At 35.9% G+C, this 24,354-nt stretch overlaps 1 protein-coding gene across 9 annotated transcripts in view; it reads left to right on the forward strand.

Moving 5' to 3' along the window:
- PLEKHA1 (pleckstrin homology domain containing A1) overlaps positions 1 to 24,354 on the forward strand; it is a 57,777-nt gene that overhangs the window by 12,066 nt on the left and 21,357 nt on the right. For 3 of the 9 annotated variants that reach the window (XM_050805682.1, XM_050805683.1, XM_050805684.1), the window contains exons 2-5: positions 6,234 to 6,394; positions 10,974 to 11,030; positions 13,106 to 13,151; positions 19,174 to 19,271. In XM_050805682.1, coding sequence (XP_050661639.1) covers positions 6,254 to 6,394; positions 10,974 to 11,030; positions 13,106 to 13,151; positions 19,174 to 19,271 — 342 coding nt within the window. In that variant the 5' untranslated portion in view covers positions 6,234 to 6,253. Of the gene's footprint in view, positions 1 to 473; positions 6,395 to 10,973; positions 11,031 to 13,105; positions 13,152 to 19,173; positions 19,272 to 24,354 lie in introns of those variants that run through there. The other 6 variants (XM_050805689.1, XM_050805687.1, XM_050805685.1 and 3 more) reach the window with 6 other exon arrangements.

Below are 24,354 nucleotides of genomic sequence, written 5' to 3' on the forward strand. Positions count from 1 at the left end.
TCCTAGTATTGGTGATTTGCTTTCTCTCTTTCACTTGGTTCACATAGCTATAGATTTATCAATTTGATCTTTTCAAAGAAACAGCTTTTGGTTTTAATTTTCTTCATTGTTTGTTTTCAGTTTTATTAGCTTCTTTTCTGATATCTATTATTCCCTTTGTATTTTGGGTTTACTTTACCTTTTTCTAGCTTTTTTAAGGTGGAGTTTATGTCATTGATTTTAGACCTTTTCTAATAAAAACATCTTAAGACTATAAATTTTCCTTTAAAATCACCTTTAGCTGCATACTACAAATTTTGACTGTTAAAAATTTTCATTTAGTTAAGAATGTTTTCTGATTTCCCTTTTGATTTCTTCTTTTACCCATATTTTATTTAAAAGCGTATTTTAATTTTCAAATAGCTATTCAGGTAATAATTTCATCTATAGCACTAAAAACCAATGAAAATTCTGACATTTGTTTATAAAATTCCTTGAATGTTCTGTATATTATATTTATATGGTATATGCCTGAGGGCTTTTCTGTAGCCTAAAATAACAGTTCATTATTTTTCACTGTTCTCTGGGTTGAAGGAGCTCATTTGGGCAGTTCCCTCTTGGGGGTCTTTCTCTCTCGTAGTTGCAGTCAAATGGCAGCTGGAATGAGAGTCGTCTGAAGGCTTGACTGGGTTGGATGATCAATATAGCCTCTTCACTCACTCTGCTGGAATGGCTGGGACAGCTGAGTGTGGCCTGGTCACCTCTCTTTACACAGCTTCTTCATGGGATTAGTTGGCTTTCCCACAACAAGGCAGTCTGAAGGCAGTCAGATTTCCTATATGACAGCTGACTTCTAGAGTGAGCATTCTAAGACACTGAGTTTTTCAAGTAGCTAATTTATCTGCTCTATTCTTTTAAACTAAGAAGTAAGATAAATTGTATTGGGGCAGTCATTGTAGAAACTGCCTAGTAAGTAACATTACAGCATCCTTTATTTTTATTTTTTAGTCGAGGTGAAATTAGCATAAGATTACCCATTTTAGTGTGTACAACCCAATGACATGTCATACTTTCACAGTGTCAGTGTTGTGCAACTATCACCTGTATCTACTCTCAAAACATTTTCATCACCTATTAAGCAGCTCTTCTGCATTTCCCACTTTATTCAGCCTCTGGCAACCACCAATCTACTGTTTGTTGCTCTGGATTTATCTATTTAGGATCTTTCATATAAATAGAATCATATAACATGTACCTTTTTGTTGCTGGCTTTTTTCATTTAGCATCTTTCCGAGGTTTATCTAGGCTGTAGCATGTATCAGTACTTCATTCCTTTTTATGTCTGAAAAATATTCCATTGTATGCATATGCTACATTTTATTCATCCATTCACCCACTGATGGATGTTGGGGTTGTTTCCACCTTTTGGCTATTTGTGAATAATGCTGCTATGAACATTTCATATACAAGGGTTTATTTGCCTACCTGTGTTCAATTCTGAATATCTGTAGACAAATCTCAGAGATATTGTGGGTTCAATTCCAGTCCATGGCAATAAGATAAATGTTGCAATAGAATCAGTCACACTAATTTTTTGGTTTCCCAGTACATACAAAAACTATGTTTACACTATACTGTAGTCTATTAAGTGTGCTAAGCATTATGTCTAAGAAATGTACAAACCGTAATTTGAAAATATTTTATTGCTTAAAAATGCTAACAGTCATCTGAGCCTCTTCAAATGAGTTGTAATTTTTTGCTGGTGGAGAGTTGTACCTCAGTGTTGGTGACTGCTGACTGTTTAGGGTAGTGGTTGCTGAAGGTAGGGGTGGCTGTGCCATTTCAGGAAACCACTTTTTTTGCTCATCCATGGAAGCAACTCCTCATCTGTTCAAGTTTTAGCATGAGATTACGGTAATTTAGTCACATTTTCAGGCTTCTCTTCTAATTCTAGTCCTTTTGCTATTTCTGTCATATCTGTAGTTACTTCCTCCACTGAAGTCTTGAACCCTTCCAAGTCATTCATGAGGATTGGAATCAACTTCTTTCAAAGCCTTGTTAATGTTGATACTTGGACCTCCTCCTGTGAATCATGAATGTTCTGAACGGCATCTAGAATGATGAATCCTCTCCAGAAGATTTTCAGTTTACTTTGCCCAAATCTATCAGAGGAATCACTATCTATGGCAGCTATATTTCAAATCACAAATGTTTATCTCATATCACAAAATGTGTTTCTGAAATAATAAGACTTGAAAGTTGAAATTACTCTTTGATCCATGAGCTGCAGAATGGATGTCGTGTTAACAGGCGTGAAAACAACATTAATCACCTTGTACATTTTCATCAGAGCTCTTGGGTGACCATGTGCATTGTCAATGAGCAGTGATATTTGGAAAGGAATCTTCTGAGGAGTAAGTCTCAACAGTGGGGTTAAAATATTCAGTGACCGGTTGCGGTGGCTCATACCTGTAATTCCAGCACTTTGGGAGGCCAGGGTGGGCGGATCACCTGAGGTCAGGAGTTCGAGACCAGCCTGGCCAATGTGGTGAAACCCTGTTGCTACTAAAAATACAAAAGTTAGCCAGGCATGGTGGCACGTACCTGTTAATCCCATTTACTTGGGAGACTGAGGCATGCTGAGGCAGGAGAATTGCTTGAACCTGGGAGGCAGAGGTTGCAGTGAGCCAAGATTGTGCCACCACTCCAGCCTGGGCGACAGAGCAAGACTCCATCCCCCCCACCCAAAAAAAAAAAAAAAAAAAAAAGCAGTAAAACATGCCGTAAACAGGTGTGTGATCATCCAGACTTTGTTATTCCATTTCTAGAGTACAGGCAGAGTAGATTTAGCATAATTCTTGAGGGCTCTAGGATTTTCGGAATGGTAAGTGAGCAGTGACTTCAACTTAAAGTCACCAGCTGCATTAGCCCCTAACAAGAGTCAGCTTGTCCCTTGAAGCTTTGAATCAGGCATTGACTTCTCTAGAGCTGTCAAAGTCCTAGATGGCATTCCAATGGAAGAGTTTCACATACATTGAAAATCTCTTTAGTGTAGCCATCTCCTTGATCTCAGCTGGATCTTCCTGGGTAACTTGTGGAAGCTTCTATATCAGCACTTGCTGCTTCACCTTGCACTTTTATGGTATAGAGATGGCTTCTTTCTTTAAAACTCATGAACCAACAACCTCTGCTGGCTTCCAGTTTTTTTTCCTACAGCTTCCTCACCTCTCTCAGCCTTCAAATAACTGAAGAAAGCCTATCTTTGGGTTAGGCTTTGACTTAAGGGTAATACTGTAGCTAATTTGATGTTCTGTCCAGACCACTAAAGCTTTCTTCATATCAGCAATAAAGCTGTTTCACTTACCATTCTTGTGTAGCACTTTTAATTTCCTTCAGGAATTTTACCTTTGTGTTCATAACTTGGCTATTTGGTGCAAGAAACCTCACTTTTGATCTGTCTCAGCTTTTGATATGCTTTACTTACTAAGCTTAGTCATTTCTGGCTTTTGGTTTAAAGTGAGACACTTGGCTGGGCATAGTGGCTCATGCCTGTAATCCCAGCACTTTGAGAGGCCGAGGCGAGAGGATTGCTTGAGGCCAGGAGCTCGAGACTAGCCTGGGCAGCATAGTGAGATCCTGTCTTTACAAAAAATAAAAAAGTTAGCTGGGCATGGTGGTACATGCATATAGTCCTCCCACCTATTTGGGAGGCTGAGGCAAGAGGATTTCTTGAGCCCAGTACTTTGAGGCTGCAGGGTTGCCACAAACCTTCAATTTGTAAAAACCCCAATATATGTGAAGTGCAATAAAATGAAGCACAGTAAAACAAGGTGTGTGTGTACCTAGGAGTAGAATTGCTGGGTCATATGGTAATTCTATGTTTAACTCTTGAAGAGCTGCCAAACTGTTTTACACAGCTGTTGTACCATTTTACATTCCCACCAGCAATGTAGGAGGGTTCCAATTTCTCCATGTCCTTGCCAACACTTGTTATTTTCCTCTCTTTTAATTATAGCCATCCTAGTGGGTGTGAAGTTTTATCTCATTGTGGTTTTTATTTGGATTTCCCAAAATGGCTAATGATATTGAGCATCTTTTAATGTTCTCGCTGGTGATTTGTTTATCTTCTTTGGATAAATGTCGCTTCGAGACATTTGCCCATTTTAAACTTGGACTGAAGTTTTTGAGTTCTGAAAGTTATTTATATATTCTGGATACTAGACCCTTGTCAGATACATAGTTTGCAAATGTTTTCTTTCCTCCTGTAGATTTTCTTTTGACTTTTTTGAAGTCCTTTGATGCAAAAAAAGTTCTAAAAATTTGATGAAGTCCAATGTATCTTATTTTTGTTGTTGCTCATGCTTTTGGTATTATATTTAAGAATTCATTGCCAATTCCAAAGTAAGATTTACCTCATATTTTCTTCTGAAAGTTTTCTAGTTTTAGCTTTTAAATTGTTAATCCATTTTGAGTTAATTTTTATATATGGTGTGAGGTAGGGGGTCCAGCTTCATTTCGTTAACATGTGGATATCCAGTTGTACCAGCACCATTTGTTGAAGAGGCTTTTTTTTCCCCTACATTGAATGGTATTAGCACCCTTGTTGAAATCAGTTGACTATAGATGTATACGTTTATTTCTGTGCTCAAATTCTTTTCCACTGATACATGTCTATTCTCATGGCAAGTTGATAGCTTTTACCTGTGGTATATGGTAATATAGAGTATTGATTTTTCAAGCTTTGATTACATTGTAAACTTTTTTTCTTTTTACAAACTTATAGTCAATTTATTAAAGAAATTATTTCCTTTTAAAGTGTCAGGTTTATAAGAACAACAACAACACACAAACTTATTGGATTGTTTTATTTAAAACTTTTTGGTGTATTTTATAATTTCTCTGACTGCACATGGAATAGTGATGCCGATACATAGTGTATCAGTGTGCATTGTGATTGAATTTTCACTGTAAGTTAAATTTACCTTGAGCCTCTAAATAAAGAACTACTTATGTAAATTCATCCTGCTAAAAGATATGATGGTGCCAGCTATAGAAGTACCAGAATAGGAACAGCTGTCTGTTGCAGATTTGGGCTAAGCATCACATCAAGAAGGAATCATATATCTGTAGTCTCTAGAGAAACAGTGCTTGGCACCTAACGGTTTTTAAACTTTAATCAGTACAACAAAAGTTGCAGTGCTTTAGGACCAGAATATGATATACCTTTTAAATCTCTTTTAATCTATAATGTCTTTCCCTTTTTTTTCTTGTAATAATTTATTTGCTAAATAAATTTTTTTTCCCCTTTGTTTCTTATAGTCTGGTTCTTGTTGATTGAATTCCTTTGGTGCAGTTTAGTATGTTCTTCTGTGTTCTGCATCTCCTGTAGATTGGCATTTGGATATAGCGGGGATCTAAAAAACATTTTTTCTTGTTGTTTTATGTTCACTTCATAGGTGATGTTTGTGTCTTCCACCAGGAGGCACATCATACCTGCTTATCTCTCTTTCTACTACATTAACTAAGTTTATTTTGATTCACTTTAGTTTTAACAGTTCAAGGGTTTTTTTAGAGAAGATGGTATAGAGCATAAGATAAGAGCTCTAGAGTACAGTAATCTGGATTCAGGCTTTGACTCTGGGCCTACTAGTTTTGGAATTTTGGAAAATCACTTCCCCTCTGTGTTAAGTTCCTTATCTGCTGGGGATGATTATGCCTACTCCTAGGATTGTTTAGAAGATTAAAGAGATCACATATGGAAAAGAACCTGGTACAGAGCCTGGCATGTAGCAAGTGGTCACTAAATGTTAACTGTTGTTGTTTTGTGAATTTAAAAATATTCTAAAATAATCTAAAGGATAGATTATCTTGATTATTCTAAAATCTAAAGGACAGATTATCTCGATTTGTAAGTGAGGAAATTAAAATTTGCATAACGATTGTTTTTTGGCTCACCTGGGTTTTTTTAGGGAAAAAGTAAGGAAATTATTCAACTGAGGTGAGTAGCTCTCCGTTGTCCCCATCAAAGTGAATAGTTACATTTAGTAACCACTCTTCATAAACTTAATTTCAAAAGTGATTTTTGTCAGTGCCTCGGATGTTGGTGTGTGTTCATTTTAATTGGCCTTATCTCATGTTGGCAAGTTGCCCCCTCATTGAACAGACTTATACCATAGCACGTTTTATGCTTGCAGTCCATGAGAAATACTTTTCTGTTTCATAGGGAGCTTACTGTTAATGTTTTTATTTTACAGTGTAATGTTCAAGCTCAGCAATGCCTTATGTGGATCGTCAGAATCGCATCTGTGGTTTTTTAGACATTGAAGAAAATGAAAACAGTGGGAAATTTCTTCGAAGGTACTTCATACTGGATACCAGAGAAGATAGTTTCGTGTGGTACATGGATAATCCACAGGTTCGTAAAGTCCCAAGGATTATCTTTTAAAAGCATAGAAAGTTGTATTTAAGTATTTAACATACTATACAGGTTTTAGTATTTGTCTTCTTAAACAGTATATTTTTAGATTTATTTCTACTGACTGTCCTCTCTGCTCTGCACTCCTGACCTCTACTGTCTTGTTTGAATTTCAGAAGGTGAAACTAAGTTTATTTGATAAAAATTAATGCTTTTGTATTTTTCCCTCGAGAGAGACATGCTCTCTGTGGTAGAAAATTAGGTTTTAGAAAATTAGATCTTGAGTCACAGAAAAAAATAACAATTGAAGCTGTCCCAAAAATCAGAAATACTGTTTTTGTAACATATATTTCAAACAACAGCTAAAATAAAGACCAGGGATAGATGATTTTCTTGCATTAAGGAGGCTTAATACCAGGGTCCCTTTAGTGAGATTAAATTTAGGTTTAAGATGCTGTATCTAGGATAGTGACTGTTATTTTTTAATAAATAAATGACTTAACCACGTGATGCTCTTGCGCATATGTAGTCCTTTTATTTTGTGGTGTTAGATTTGAGTCAGTCATTGTAATGCCATCCATGAACTGAAATGCATTTTGATTTTATTGTTGCCTTGCAAAACATAGGGGTAAATGTTGTAATTTAAAAATTAGAATCCCAGCCTTAAGATCTGTAAGAGGCCTGGGATTAGATATCATCTGTGAAGTAGTTTTAAACTTTCAACTTTCTCTACTTTTTTTTTTTTTTTGAGATGGATTCTCACTCTGTCACTCAGACTGGAATGCAGTGGTACGATTTTGACTCACTGCAGCCTCTACCTCCCAGGTTCAAGTGATTCTCATGCCTCAGCCTCCTGAGTAGCTGGGACTACAGGGGTGAGCCACCACGCCCGGCTAATTTTTTGTTATTTTTAGTAGAGATGGGGGTTTCGCCGTCTTGACCAGGGTGGTCTTGAATTCCTGACGTCAGGTGATCCTCCAGCCTCAGCCTCCCAAAGTGCTGGGATTACAGGCATGAGCCACTGTGCCCGGCCTTTTGGAAATTTTTATCTTCAAATAAAAATTGGTATAAAAGTTAAAAATGGGGTTGTATGTTGCAAGGAAGGATGTGCAAAGCAAGGGATGAATCTCTAGCAGACTTCTAAGCTGATTTTTGTCCAGTAGGCTTCTCATGTGGGTGAGGAATGGAAGGTCTAGGGAAGAGCAGCAACTTATACAAGGTTCTGTTCTGTTTCACAGAGCAGGAACTAGGTCTCCTGATAAGTAGTCTAGTATTCTTCACTCTGTACTAATTTTAGATTAGACAAGATACAGATACACTAATGTGTGTGTGTTTATTTATGTAGAATTTGAGTTGTAAGGGACATCTCACCCATATGAGCCATTGCACGGTTCTGCCTATTTTCTCTCCCTGGTTTTTCTCTCTCATCACCAGGTCCGGTTGACATATGTATGGTTTCACCTGAATTTTACTTGAAACTCCTTGATTATTTTTCCACGTTCCTATGTAATAGATTCTTCTTGTCATTCTTCCTTTATCAGTACTACCCATTTAACAGAGCTAAAAGGAGTTAAGTACAAAATAGAATATATTTATTACCCTGAATAAAACATGGACTGGGAATTCAAAGGAAAGTTATACAGCTAGTAGAAGGAGTTGAAGTCTTCATGGAAGTGGTAACATTTGAAATTGACCTAGTAGTTTGGATATAATATTGGCTAAGAGATGGAAAAGTTGATTATTCCAGTGCTCAAAGAGTAGTGTGGGCAGAGATCAAAGCAAGAGAGCCTGTGGCAGGTTTGGAGACTAGATCACTTTGGCTGTAGCACTCATCTAGGTTTGTACTCAGCTAGGTCTTGTCTGCATGAACTTTTGAAAGCCATATCTCTATGTTGGAATTAATGCATTGGCTTTTCTGGACATAGTGTCAATTTTTTTTTTAAGTGCAGAATTTAAATGTTTTTTAGTTTGTTCTTATTGAGTTTATGTCTTCTTTCCAACTTAGGAAATCTTGATTCTGTCAGCCAGTGTATTAGCCATTAGTAACAATTTGGTGTCACTTTTAAACGTAATAATCAAGACATAGCTACTCTTGAAAACTTTAGTAAAATGTCTTGCTAAGATTATTATATTATTTTCTTTATCAAGGTTATTATGATCAGTATAACCATGTTATTACATCTTGACATAAGCAATTAGATTGAACCATATGAAATTGCTAATATACCTAATACACAAACATTTTGAATTACTAAAAAATGGCAATTTCGTATGGTTCAATCTAGTTGCTTATGTCAAAGTATAACATGGTGATACTGATGATAGTAACCTTGGTAAAGAAAGAAAATTAGTTTGATTCATCTGTTATCAGGGAGCCACTTCTTCCCCTGACCACTGCTTCCTTTTCTGCTAACCATGGGTTTAAAAATTCATTCTAGTGTTTATTAGGGATCATTTTGGGGCTTTCTGTGTTTTATCAAGGAGGTTGGTAATCATGGAGAATGAAATAATTAAGTTGCTGTACGAGGGAGTGCATTTGAAGAGATTTGAAAAAGTATTTGGCAAAATGAGTTTAGGAACTCATAATCAACAAATGGCCTATTTCCCTTTTTTTCTTAAGTGTTCTATTAGTTTGTTATTTCTTGTTCATTGTCAAGTAACAAATTTTGAATCTCTTTTTTTTCCAGTCAAACCTGATGGTAATCATACTAGTCCATAGAAACTGGGTATTTTGAATATTGCTTTTCTTTCAGCTACTTACATTTCTCTGTAGTGTACTACTATTACTGTGACACTTTATGTCATGCTTTGGTTTCTCATTTGTCTTCCTTCCACAAAGACTTAGAGCTCTATTCAGCAGTTAAAATAATAGGCTCATTAAAAACTGAAAAGAAATTAATTATTATCCTTGAATGGAAGGGTAACAGTTTTTGAAAAAATCACTTTGGTAGTAGTTAGAGATTCTTGAAGACATATTTACATTTCTTTTCCTTCCTTAAAGTTAAAAACCAAAAACCCATAAATATAAAACGTTATACATAAGAATACAAATAGCTTTTTAATGTTATACATTAATAAATTATAATTTTAATTTATATGCCTATTTACTATTTATTATTTATATTTGGAAGCTTGTACATAGTATATAGTTTAAAGCAGAACATAATTAATGGAATTTTACAACATATAGGTGTGTATGAAAGTTTTGAAAAGATCTCTCCGTGTCAACAGTAGGCAGTTCATGTTTGGGAATCTTAAGTCTTTGAAATATCTAGGCTTCCAGTTACCTCCTAATCATTCATTAGAACAAGCCCATAGATTTTTTTTATTTTTAAGTACATTATTGTAAAGTCAGTTGAATAGTTGATGCTTTCTAATCTCCAGCAGAAATAATTTTCAAAATTAACTAAATCTAATGTTTTCATTTTTACCTCTAAAATATTCTATCAGTCTTTTATCAGTCTTCTATCATATAAATGAAATTTATATTCTTTGTTTCTTTTCCCCAGATTCTTTTGTCGGGTTTTCCTACCTCCATCTTCCTCCTCTATAATCCATTCAGTTTATTATATAGTAATTAAAGCATAATTTTGATTCCAGATCTGCTCATAAGCCTTCTTCGTTGGCTTCAAATTCTCTACAATATAAATTCTTTGCTGCTTTGTTTTTTATTTAGGTCCTCTATGATTAGGTTCTCAGTTCAAGTTTTCAGACCACCATTTTGTACCACAATCTTATAGGACACTACATCATAGCCCAACACAGCCACCCTCTCTTTCTAGTACAGAGCTGTGCACATTCAGTTGTTTGCCATAGTTTGTCCGTTTTCTCTGCTTGGAATATTCTCCCCTGCTTTTTGTGTTTCAAAATTTTCCTTAACCTCCAGCCTAAATGTTGTTCATTACTTCAGTCTTTCTGGATAACTTCAACCAGAGATGATTCTCCCTCTTCGTTTACCTTTAGCTCTTTTATGATGCAAACCATATCTAAAACTGAAGGGAAGAATGAAAATACTGTGTGTGAAAGTGCCTACATTCCCTGCATATGATGTAAAGAGAAGCTAACATTTTTTTTTTGGAAAAAGAAAGTATCAATGTAGATTAATATGGTATAACAAACAGTAAACCATTTAAATGGGGGGAAATGTAGTCCATTTTTGTCAAGAGATATTTGATAAAGAAATTTTAATAGAACAAAGTAATATGTATAGGCTTTTAAAGTATCTTACAATTATATTTGTTTTATGCCCCTAAATATTTCCCCCTTGCTTTCGGGAACAAAATCTGATCTTGTTTTTGGCTTTTTAAGCTCATGAGAAAGAGTATTGGTTTAGCTCCAGTGATAAAAATAGCCTTTTAGTCATAGAATGCATGATGATGGAAAAGAGTGGGATTCAGTTTTGTTATCCAAGCTATGGACTTGATTTCAGACCTAATAAAAACTTGAACAGAAGAAAAGTTCATTTGTAAAATGTGATATTAAAAATTGAGTTTTTTAACTTTTCAGAAGTACACATGGAACGTTATAAAATGAAATCGTAATATTGGATATTAATTATATATTAATAATTTGTTTCTAGAACCTACCTTCTGGATCATCACGTGTTGGAGCCATTAAACTTACCTACATTTCAAAGGTAGTCTTTATACATTGTCTTATATTCATGTGTGAATTAAAATCCTTGTGAATGAGAGTACGAATGGAAGCAGCAGTTTCCTTTCCATGTCCTTTAACAGTGATGTTCAGATTCCTATCATGCTGAAACAGTTTCTGATTACTATGTTTAGGAAATTCTTTAAATCGATACAATTATGAAGAATACGATTTTAACTTACAGGATGTGGCAAATTGCAAAAGTTAACATTAACTTTTATGATCAGGTATACAAACATCAGAAAGGGAGAAATCAGTGAAACAAATTCTATCCTGAGAAGGTCTGGAGATTTTTCTAAGTCTATATTATGTTTGTTTAGGCTGTTTCCAACTTTTAAATCCCATTGTCTTTGATACTTTGTTTTTTAATGTTTTATTTTGAGGAACATACGAACCATTTTCATATTGAAAGGATGATTCTCCCCCCTCTTTTCACTTTGTCTCTTTTCATTTCTGTTTTCTTCTTTATTTGTTTTTCTGGTAGTTTTGCAATACTATTTTTTTGTTTTTAAAAATTTTGATTTTACGTTTGTCAGGTACCTTTTTTTCTTATTTTCTTCTATTAATGTTTAGGGAACTAAAAGATGCTGAGGTGCTAGCCCTGTGGATTTGTGTGTGTGTGTGTGTGTGTGTGTGTGTGTGTGTGTTTTACATAAAAGCAATAAAAGCTTGTTGATTACTTACATATGAGATGCAAAAGGTAGCAACACAGTATTATTAGATAATATGGGTACTATTACGCATATACTGAGATCTGTTGGCAAAGGTAGATCACTTCAACAGAAGACAAATTTACAAATGTGCCTCTGTTTAGAAGATAGATGTTATATAAATAAAATACTTTATATTAGTGTTACAACAGAGGTATTCATTCTCATTGACCAAAAAGAAAAGAAAAGAGCCCTTGGACAATAAAGATTACATATTTAAAAGGAAACATTTTTCTGTTAAAATCATGTTATGTAAATTTACATATGGCAAATACTATGTGGAAGCTCTTTCTTGAAATCAAGTATTAACTCAGTAAAGTGGGTAGGGTGACTGGCCAGCTGCTTTCCCCTCCTCCATTGCTCTTCTTTTAAAATATAACCTTTTTTTCTGTGCAGTTCTGTAACTTTCATCTTGTCCTCCCACTTCCTGAAGTTTAAATTGTGCAGTTTGTACTCTACTTTGGATGTACCACTTTTTTTCCAAAAAAAATTTATTTCGAAAATTTATTTCTGGAACAAACTTTTGTGTGACTCAGAACTGTGAGTTTGTAGTCGGGATCAGTGAGGAATCCCAGACTTAGAATTCCTTTTGAAGGTACAAAACAGATGCTGCAATTACCAGTTCTGTCACTGGACAACAGCATGGCAATAGTTGTGAATGAGCTTCTCGGAGGTACTTTATTTAAAGGGATAGCAGCCACCAAATGCAGCTGGTTGCCTCATCTTCTAAAATGAACCATGAGCTGCATTTAATAAAGTGATCCCATTATCCTAGGGTATTCTCCTAGGAGCAAGAGAGGATCCAGCTCCATTTTGATCTCCTCATAGCAGATTAATGCCTTAATCTTAATTATTAAGATTAAGATTAATTCAGTTAAATGCCTGGATTTATGGACTTTAAATGCACAGTCTCCCCTTTACCCATCCCCATTTTTGCTTAAAAATCATAGCTAATTTAGAAATACGTTATTTGGGAAGAATGCATAGTTCTTGTAGAATATTCATTGAGGGTATTTTGAAAATTATGTTAAACTAAAAATACTTGTGTGTATGACATAAAGCCTAAAGGTTTACTTTCAGCTTCTCTCTGACATTTCTTTGAAGAGAAAACAAGTTTGTTCAAAGAAAATTTGGAAGTATTATTTGCAACCTCTTACAGTTGGGAACTGCATCCTATGTATTTAATTTGCTGTTCTTTTTCAGTTGTCTTTCATGTTTAATTTTAAGTCTATTTACTAAATGTGTATGATTATTGGGGAATCATACATGTGGAAGTTTACATAGTATATATGGTTGGTTTTAGGATGATATGAAGAAGTGAGGAACCCATCTCTATTTTTCTTTTTAGGTTAGCGATGCTACTAAGCTAAGGCCAAAGGCGGAGTTCTGTTTTGGTAAGTAGCCATGTTATATGTATTTTAAATTGACTGATATAATTGTATCATATTGTAAAAAAAAACTGTAGGAGAAAACCACACAAAACCTATGGCTGAATGAATTATTCTAAAGTGAATTCCCTTGTAACCGCTATACAGATAAGGAAATAACATTTTGCACTCGCCCTCCCCTAACCCCGAAGCCTCTTTCCTGTGTGCCATCCTAGTTACAATCACCTCCTTCTACCCATATGTAACTGTAATTTTGGCATTTATAATGATCACCTCCAGTGAGATTTCAGGTAATTTTAAACTTTCTGTGTCATGTTATTCTACATTAAACATATAATTAATTAAAAGGATTTGGTCTTTAGCTTGTGGGTGGTGAGAAATGTACAGTTTGGGATAGGAGTAGTTGAGGGTATTGGATTAACTTACTCAGCAAATGTTTAGTATATGCCAGGCACTGTGCTTGGCAGTGGGGCAGTAAGATGAATAAGAAGCAGTTGCTGCCCTTAAGGCTGGTTGGCTCATAGATAAAAAATACCAGACAATTATTATTGCAGTAGATAAAGGGATATGCAATCTATTAAGCACAAAGAACGACCTTCAGATCTTTATTGGAGAGCTTGGGAGTCGGGGAGCCTCCCCGGAGGAGGAGATGCTTACACTGGTGGCCAACTAGCCTGCTGCTTATATCCTTTAGCACTGCAGAGAAAAGGCAGGAGGACCACATGCACAGAGGATTGTGGGGAGAAGAGCGTGGTGTCTCTGGAGCTGAACACTGAAGCTAGAGGGTATGATAAGTGGCTAGAGAGTAGAAAGGCAGGCAGAAGCCAGGGTGCTGTGTTTTGACGAGCAATAGGTTTTATTATTTTGAAAAAAGGAGAAGAGAAAGAGAGCATCTGAAAGCAGACATAAGGTGAAGGAGTTTTTTGTTTTTTGTTTTTTTTTGGTATGGATAGGAAGGTTTTGATGTAGGTAGACTGGGTAAGTGGCCTCTGAACTACTGTACTTATGTAAGGTCCTGAGTTAGTGTGGTGGCAATGGGAGGAGGAGGAAGGGTGAAAAGAAGGAAAAGTGCAGGGGCTTGGTGGATATGGGGGAATTAGAGAGAAGAGAGAGGTAGCAGGGAAGTTTGCTTCAAGTAAAGAAATGGGAAGTCAGGGAGAGCTGGTTATATAAGGTAAAATGTTTGCTATGGAGTTGAAATGGTGGGGAACTTCCAAATGGAAATATTCTGTTGATAGTAATTGAGGACTGGATGGAACTTTAAGGTCAAGAATGGAGAAATTTGGGGTCTGTTAAAAAGGGAGTGGTAGTTGAAGCTAGGAAAATTGATACCCTCTCAGAGAGTATGTTAGTGGACATTAGTGACTGAAGGAACAAATATTTGGAGTGGCCAACTAACATCAAAAGGGACTATTTCACATTAAAGTGAGAGATACTTTTGGGGGTAGAATTGAAATTCTTTGCTCTCTTTTGCTTGAAAAGGACAGGTTTCTTTAGGCAGTGGTTAGAAATAGCATCTTGATGTGAGCAAGATGAAACGTGGCTGTCAAGGTAATCCTCTTACCTTGAAGATTAAATAGGAAGATTAAATTAAATTAAATGCTTTTATCTCACTATGAAGCTATTTTTTAAAGTTACATGTTTATTACTAATTATAATTTTGGTTACGAAGCAGGACAATGTCTCAGAGCCTTGTAAATGAATCGGTATTGCATGTCAAATAACTGAGAACTTTGTATTTTAGAATGTATAATGCACATACTTTTGACAACCCTTTTTTTCTAAAATCTCAAACTTACAGAAATAGTAATATACAGTAACAGACTTGACATTCATAGTTATTGGAGTATTTAGAATGGGTGATTTTAGTTGGAATCAAAAATTAAGATTAGTCATTCATTGATCAGTCAATAGTTTATTAGTCCTCTACTGCTAGTGGGAGTAAAGATTCATGAAATGCTTACTTTCAGAGAGAGAAGCACTGTCTTCTAAATAGAACCACAACTTTCATTCAAAGTGGCAACATGTCTTCTCTCAAATTGTCCCAAGCCAGTGAGAATAAGAAACATGCAAGCCATTTTTGATGGAGGGAGCAGAGTATCTGTAACCCTCAGTATGTAAAGTTGGAAAGTGGATAGAGGAATGGTAGATAATTTAGCAGAGTGGAGGAAGAGGCCAATGAAAAGCTCACCATTTAAGTTTCTGCCTCACCCCAATTCTAGATAGGCTTAGGTATAGGAGATACATTTTCTGAGGAAGCAACAGTGAGGAAGGACCAAAAACAGGGACTTAGTTTGCATATCTATATCAGAAACAGTCTCTGTTCCCTACCTCCATCTAGCTGGATCAGGCAGACACCCTTCCCCTGTTCCAGCAGGAAATGGGATGTGTGGTGTCTCCACAAATACAATCAGTGAGGCTATATATTTAGGGGCACTAGTCCCAGAGAACGAAAGGAATGAGGCATGAAAGTGAAAATAGGAAGATTAAATGAAAGTCTGCACAATCAGTGCAACCCCAACCCCAGAGCACTGGGCAGCCGGGTTTAGGTGAGTAAGATCTGAATACCCTAGAGAAAAGATCCATAGATACTGACTGACATCTGGGCATTTCTACTAGAAGAGCTTGCCATAGTTGACTAGTGAGGTCCACAGTCAGCAGCCCTACAACAACCCAAGAGAGCTTTTCATCAGTCTTTTTAGCACTTTCTTTTAAAATATGAATAGACAGCCCAGGATTACTGAACATTTGATGAGAGAGGATTATCAAACAGGAGAAGGAACATGAGACAATGCAAAACTCACAAGAAAAAGGCAAAGAAATCTGAAAGTAGAACAAAGGTAAAGAAAGATAATGGAAAAGAGATGAAAGCAATCAAAGAAGTCCAACATCTGATAGAGACTGAGAGGACAGAGGAAAGTACAGAATAGAGAAAACAGAATGGGGAAAATTGACAAAGAGTGTGATAAAATACCTTAGAACCTCTTGAACCAAAACCATATATTCATAACCAGTTGATCTCAGGTTGTGAGATGATTTTTGTTTGCAGTTAAGCTAATGTTTATGCTTCAAGTTTTATCCATTTTATGTATTCATTCTAATCATAAATATTTGAAATGAAATACTCAAGTGGAAAAGGTAGGAAGGATACAAGCTTCTAGGGGTGCATTTATTATTTACAGTGAAACCTTTACTTTAGGGTTTTTATGGTAACTTAGCAGTATCAAAGTTTTTTTTTTTTTTAATTGTTCAAAGATTTTCTTTCCTTTTCTCCCTTCCCCACCAATATTGCTAATACACCACATTTCAGTCACTTGCTTTCCTTTTTCTTTTTTGAGATGGAGCCTCCTCACTCTGTCCCCTGGAGTGCAGTGGTGTAATCTTGGCTCACTGCAACCTCCACCTCCTGGGTTCAAGTGATTCTCCTGCCTTAGCCTCCCAAGTAGCTGGGATTACAGGTGCCTACCACCGTGCCTGGCTAATTTTTGTATTTTGAGTAGAGACAGGGTTTCACCGTGTTGGCCAGGCTTGTCTCGAACTCCTGACCTCAAGTGATTTGCCTGCCTTGGCCTCCTAAAGTGCTGGGATTACAGGCGTGAGCCACTGCTTCCTGCTTTACATTTTTTATAGTGCTTCCTTACTCCTTAGAAATCTCCAGATGATGGCAGTGAAGAATATTCTGTTCCAAACACTGTGTTAGTTTCTTGACATATAAGATCGTCACTCTTAAGGAGGTGGAATGAGTGGCATTCCCATTTCACAGATGAGGAGTATCAGGCTCAGAGAAATTAAGTAATGTTTGAAAGATGATATTGCTTGTAAGTGCATAAGCTAGTCAGGTTGGACTGATTCCAGGCTGACTTTTTTTCTAGATCATACCTATATATCTACATCTTGTCATGAAGTAATTCTTAAAGTCCAAGAGATTTTATTCAGATTGCAAGGTATACTAGGAGTCTTTTTTTAGATATATATTTACATCTCTTCCTTCCCTTAAAAGAGATCCTTATATAAATATTATTTATTCAGAAGTATATGTATTAAGCATTTACTGTGTACCAAGTATAGTATATTAATAAGTGCATAGATTTTTAAACTCTTCAGATGTTCTGGGCAGATGCCCAAAATAACATTGAGGGGAAGAAGCCATTATGAATGAGGAGGGCTCTGCTTCAGCCTAAGCTGAAAAAAAAAAGAGTATAAAAGGAAGCCTTACTGATGGCTAGAAATTACAAGCATAAGTTATTTATTGATAGGTATAGCATCCTAGTGAATTACGGATTTATCTTAATATATATTTATGGCAATTATAACTTTTCCAGTCTCTAGAAAGATATACAAGAACAGATTTCCAGTGTGTTAAATTTCTTTTAAGGTTATAGACTGGTTGTTTTGTAGTGCTTTGCAAGATAGGCTTTGACTTCCTTTCTAAGACCTTCCTCTCAATTCAAGGAAGCTGTAGTTTAGAGTGTCTTGGTCTCAGTCCCAATTTCAAAATCTTGTGTGTTTTCCTTGAGAGTTTGCATTTCCCCTTCTCTTAGCCACATTCAACTGTGTGCTAGTATATCTTTTAAAATTTTGGTGGAGACGTTTTGAAGTTATTTTTATGTTTGAACAATTGCAACAGTATAACTATTCAGATACTTAGCTCCTGGAATAATATTTTTGCTTTTAAAAATAAATGCACGTGGTGTATAATACATAGCTTTAATTCAAGAGTGGACTATGATGGTTTATAGACAACTGTATGTGCACATGTGCTTTGCTTTATAAAAGTACATAGTCCCTAAAGGGGTATATATAAACTAAATTGCATAAAAGTTCCAAATGTATTAAGATTCAAAATATAAAGGAAATTCATAAGGTCTAGAAAAATAAATCTTAAGTTAGGGAGATTTTCTAGATGATATGAAATCTGGATACATTTATAGAAAAGATTCATAGTATATTAAAATTTGATAAGGTATTTACCTTATTTACCAAATTATTTACCAATAGGTTGTTAAAGAGTATTAGTCAGGAAAACACCACACTAGGTATTTCAAACCCAAGGGATTTGTTACAGGGAATTGGTTACCCAAATCTTGGAAGACTGAAAGAATGCGAAAGGAATGCTGAAGTAACCCAGAAATTAGAAACTACATGAAGTAACTACTACTCAAGGAGGGCTAGAGAGACAAAAGGGGAGAGACAGTAGTATTACTATAACCTAGGGCAGTGGAGTAGGAGCTACCATGGAGCTATTGGTATCCAAGGGGACTCTGCAAGGCTGGCGTAGGGGGCAGGAAAAGGCCTCTAATAGTAGCTAGTTGTGTGCTGCTGTTGGAGAGAGGTCAACAACAGCGGGAATCAAGGAGAGTCTCCTCTTTCCTTCTCCCCTCTCCCACTTTACAGTCTCTCATCAGTACCTCCCATTGGCAGAGAATGGCCTCAGATGGGGTCTAGGAAATATTGTTTGCAGACTGCCAGCCCCAATGCCACAGAGCCTTTGAAAATTAGAAACTAGAGATATCCACAGGTGCTAATAACCAGTTCTGGTGAGGGGTATTCAGTGAAATAAACCTTGCGTATGTGGTTGATAGGAATGTGAACAGATTCAACTTTGTGGGAAGATGATTTGGAAATGCCTATAAAAAGTTTAAACGTCAGCTGTCTTTGACCCAGCCAATCTATGTCAAGAAATTTATCCCCCAGAAATGCTAGCCAAGTGTGGAGAAATATATGTGTGTGATGTTTCATTGTAATATTTTATATGATTTCAAAAACCGGAAGTAGCCTAAGCGTCTATCATTAGGGGTTGACTAAATGTATTGTGGTGTATCCATTTGATAAAAAACATGGCCATAACAAAATAAGAGTTTTACCTGTGTTATTGTGTGATAAAAGCTATATTATATGTGGTCTGATATATTTCATCAAATCCACGAGAGTCATGGTGTTGAACCTAGTGAAGTTTTTCAGCTACTGTGAACATAAATTTACAGGTAATAAGTACAGTATTTGGTGTGTTATTTTTTTCTGTCAACAGTTATGAATGCAGGAATGAGGAAGTACTTCCTACAAGCCAATGATCAGCAGGACCTGGTGGAATGGGTAAATGTGTTAAACAAAGCTATAAAAATTACAGTAAGTATATGTATTTTTTTGAAAACTGTTCAATGTCTGGAATTAATCTTTTCATTTTGAAGATACACCTACCAAATGTTCCCAGCTTACCAACAGGTTTCATACTCAAGCTTTGTTTAAAAGACAGGTGTTCAGAATGTGAATATGTTGTCTTGTACTTGGTGACTGTTGGTCCTTTAATCAGCCCATGATTGCCTTTTTAACTTATGAACCTAATAAGGAGATATATTACTGCAGATCTTAATCACTTCTTACAACGTTTCTAGGAGAATATGTGCTTAGCACGTAGAGTTCTACCGGGAGGATATATTTTTTTCTTCTAGTATAGTGTAAGAGATTTCCTGCCACCTACCTGGGGAATAGGCACTTCTCTCTTCTAAGCCCTGACTGGGGATTGGGGTCAGAGAGGGAAAGAGTTGAAAACAGGAGCAGAACAAGGGGAGATGAAGGCTGAAAAATGAGGGATAGGGATAGGGATAGGGATAGTGTCTGAAGGGTTGTGGCAACCAGAGGGTCCTGCCCCATGTGACCCTTGAGAAGTTTGTCTCAGGCTCTAAACTTCCTATGTCCGATTTTTTTCCTTGCGTTCCAGGGCTTGATACCTTTCCCATGCTACAATTTCTTGCTTGTAATGTGTGCTTCTCTTCTTTTTTGGTTTTCTGATGAATATTTATTGATTATTTACACTGTGCCAGATCTTAGACTGAAGGTTTTACTTAAATGAACTGGAAAAGTGAGACCTAGAAAGATTAATCTACCAGTTTTATAGCTAGTAGATTATGGAGCTGGAAGTCCAGTCCAGTTTGTTGGACTCTGGAGCCTGAACTCTGAAGTGCAGTGCCTTACTGCTTCCTGAACAAAAACAGCCCCTGTCTCCTTACTCTTTTGTTCCTAAAACCAAAAACCTTTACTGAGAGAGTTTGCTAGTGATGGTTTCCCTTTACACTTTTGTAGAAAAATACATAGTAGACCTGCATGGAATATGTTGGGAAGGAGTTCTTGTGTTGTGAGATTTGTGTCAATTGCGTTTTTGTTTTTTTTTTTTTAATAAAGTGCAATTATTTACTGACCCTAAGTGACGTATTCTCAAAGAATATGTGCCCTGAAAGTCAGCGTATGTTAGTCACTCGTTAGTTTTAATCTAAAATGAATAATTTCATATTTATATCACAACACAATAAAGAGTCAGTGTAGTTAAAGCTGTTCCCAGAGTTAAGTCGGATTTTTTTTTGTTTTGCACTAGAACAGCTTGTTACCACATGACAGAAAACGCCTACGCACTGCATCTGATCTGTGCATGAAGCAGAAGTTATTTTAGGTTTGTGCAGTTTTAGGAAAGCAATTTTTAAACCTGATTCAGACATACATATTCTTAAAAACTTTTAGCTAATCATTTTAACTCTTTTAATTAATATTCCCTGCTGAAAAATTTCTTTAGAAAGATAGTATCTCGTAACTTTACTAACTTCATGTTTTACAATTTGCAGTAACAAGCAGCACTGGTTTCTTAGTGCTTTAAGAGAAAAAGCAGTGAATTGTCTCAGGCTTTTTACCATTTTGGGGGGTCTTAAATTGCTATGTCTAATTTATCAGTGGTATGAAACAGTCTTATACAAATGACACTGGTAAACTTTTTAGCATGAAGGAAAAACAGATTAGAAATTCTAAATAGAATTCTTAAAAATACTTCTAAGTAGCTTTTGTGGTCTTGCAACTTTATTTTACATGTTGAAATTTTTATAGTTTTTAAGATAAATTTGTTGGTAAATGATTTTAATGTTTTTATAATTCACATTTGGAAAATATAAATATATATAAGATATAGAAATCCTTATTACTATAGTGATTAATAAAGTGGTTATAACTGCATTAAAGTGAGTATAGAATTGATAGCACTTATTAAAAATAAGCTTTAGATAGACACACATTTAACTCAGGATAGCAATGAAATAATTTCCCATGCTTTAATAAGATATGCTTTATGTTAATTTTATTCCTAAAAAATCTTACCTGTTTTATGTGCATTTTATATATTAAGTGTATTAAAGTGTGGAATCTCTAATTTGTTATATTTTCCTATGAACATTGCTGATAATTTACATGTAGATTATTTGAAAACTTAAAATGTACATTTTGATATATGTACTTAATACATAAATCTTTCTATGGAATCACTCTCATTTTGGTGAACTGTATAATTTAGTGGTCTTTTAGTGGTCTGCTAAGTACTGTGTGATAAGTTAATTTTAAAATTTTAGAAATCTGAAATTAGAGTTTGGAAATGTGTGGTTTCAAAATAGAGATGGTTAGAGGGCAATGGGTAAGGGAATGATGATTTTTAAGCTATTTCCTAATTATAATATATTGCCATTTTAATCCTTTATCCTCCAACTCTGTGACTTTCCTTACTTTTCTTAAGTCTAGTTGGGTGCCACTTGAAATTCTTTACCCTTTACAGTTGCTTTTCAACTTATGATGGGGTTACAGCCTTATAAACCCATTGTAAGTCAAAAACACAAGTTGAAAATCTATTTAGTACCCCAACAAACCCACTATAAAGTTGAAAAATTGTTAGTTGAACCATTGTAAATCCTGGACCATCTGTATTACACACGCACAAAAAGGAAAAGAGCAACAGTGGGAGAATCATCCCTGAAGGGGGAGTATCAATGACTGGAGTGAGGAAAATCAAATTTTAAAGTTTGCTTTCCACTGTTCATTTATAGTAATAACAACATAAATATGGTGGTTTCTGTTTCCTTATTGATTATTAAGGAATGTCTAAGATATATATCTGAACAGAGAGCCACTGTTTTTAAACATGTCTTTTTTAAAATTTAAAAATAAATATTCGATTTGAATCTAAAAATTAGTCCTTTGAATTTGTGACAGAAACTCCACAAGTTTGGTATATTTTTAATAGAAACTGGAAACAAGTAGATGTAGAATTCTCAGAAAGATTGTAAGACACGGGAGTTTGTGTCTGCACTAAGGATTTTTATTCTCAGTGAAGTGAATTGAACATTATCGCTATTTCTTTCTTTCTTTCTTTCCTCCTTTTTTTTTTTTTTTTTGAGATGGAGTGTCCCTCTGTTGCCCAGGCTGGAGTACAGTGGTGCTATCCCAGCTCGCTGCAGCCTCCGCCTCTGGGGTTCTAAGTGATTCTTGCGCCTCAGCCTCCTGAGTAGCTGGGATTACAGGTGTGCGCCACCACACCCGGCTAATTTTTGTATTTTTAGTAGAGACTGGATTTCGTCATGTTGTCGAGGTTGGTTTTAAAACTCCTGGCCTTGAATGATCCACCCAGCTCGGCCTCCCAAAGTGCTGGGATTACAGGCGTGAGCCACTGCACCTAGCCCAACATTTCATTATCATTCAGTGAATTGAATATCAACTTTCCTTTTAACTTTTGAGAAACCTGCAGTGTTTTTATGTATTTCACGCATAAATACTTAAATCTGTTTTGTTCATCTCTTTATTCTCTAGTTATTTTTACCTTTTCTTTTCCTACTATTAGAATTTCCTACTACTAGGATCACATGGAAATGCCTGCCAAGAATACATTCAGATCTCCTACACAAAATGCAGGGACGTAAAAAGATAGAAAGCCAAGGAAAGGGAGAAAGGCAGTAGACAAAGAAACCAAGTGGATTCAGTGTCTGATATGTGCCAACTGCCCAGTGGAATCACTTTTCTCATTTTCATTGGACAGTTGGGTGGTTTGGGGTAGGGTTGTATCCTGAAAATGTCTATCTTAATGGCTGAATGTAGACCATGTTTTCTAGTGGGACCTATCGTTTTTAAAGGAGTTATCCATATTCATGGATATTTTGCTTGAACTTTTCTTGTTCTTAGGGAATAAGATGATTAAAGTTAGATAATTTTTATAGTAAAATGCAGTTCTAAGTTAACTATTAGCGTTTGATTTTATTATAATGACAAATTAGAAGCAGTGAGCTTAACAGCATGAGCAAGGACTTTTAATATACTGTAATTTAAGAAAAATGGAAAAACCAATATAAATTTCAGTATTTTTAAAATTATTTTAAAGGTTTTTCTTAATAATTCCGATGTCTAAGTAAACTTCTTGAGAGAATAACGGCTGGTTTTCTTATGGGTCACCTCTTAGCAGCACCTCTCATCTAATCTAGTTGAATAGATTGTTTTCTCTCTGGTTTCTAGTTCTCTTAATGCTGTTTTCTGTTCTCAGTGAGATAACCAGGCCATATTTTCTCTGTCAGAATAATTGAAATATATGATGCTATTTATTAGAAAATATAATGGGCTTCCCTAGCAAATCGTTCCAGGGTATACTATCCTAATTTTATTTGACAAGGAAAGTTATCTTCATTATTTTATTGCCTTTAAAAAGCACTCCAAAATGTGCACGTTCTTAGAAGCATTCAAGAGGTATTCAGGATTCTCTTCTCTTTCCTGTTTTCTCTCTCTTTTGTTTCTGCGGATGAGGGCATTGTAGTATGAATATGAACCAGAGGCTGGAGGGTTGGGCTTAAGGCCTGAGAGAAACCACTTCAAGGGCGGCAGGTGGGGAAGAAAGGGAGAGGGAGTTTTAGAAGTCATCTAAGAGACAAGTCATTTATTATATCCATAAATTACATTTGTGTGGATTGGGATTTACTGTAGCTCAGCGTCCTTTCATATACACATGGACCATGTTTGCTAAATGTTTTGCAAAATGCTGCTTTGCAAATCCTTATCTGCATTGTATACCCTCTTTTCTACAAATCGGGTGGGAGTAGCATCGTATAGAAGGAGAGCACAGGTTTTAGAGAGTGTTTCTCAATACGGTTTCTGAAACTCCTGCCTCAAAAATGTCTGGTGTTCTTGCTTAAAGTGCAAGTTTTTGGGCTGCAGTATAGCTTGGAAAGTGGGCGAAGCAGGGAGTTTTTGGCCGGGGCTGCAGCCTGTAATATAGATTTGTGGACCATCCTGGCTCAGTTTACAAAAACTAGCCGGGCGAGGTGGCGGACGGTAGTCGCTACTCGGGAGCTGAGGGGAGATCTGGGAAGTTTTGAGATCCGGCCACTGCAATAAGACTCTGTCTCAACAAAAAAAAAAAAAA

The sequence above is a fragment of the Macaca thibetana genome, chromosome 9 (genome assembly GCF_024542745.1).
Source record: "Macaca thibetana thibetana isolate TM-01 chromosome 9, ASM2454274v1, whole genome shotgun sequence".
In the NCBI taxonomy this organism is placed as follows: domain Eukaryota; kingdom Metazoa; phylum Chordata; class Mammalia; order Primates; family Cercopithecidae; genus Macaca; species Macaca thibetana.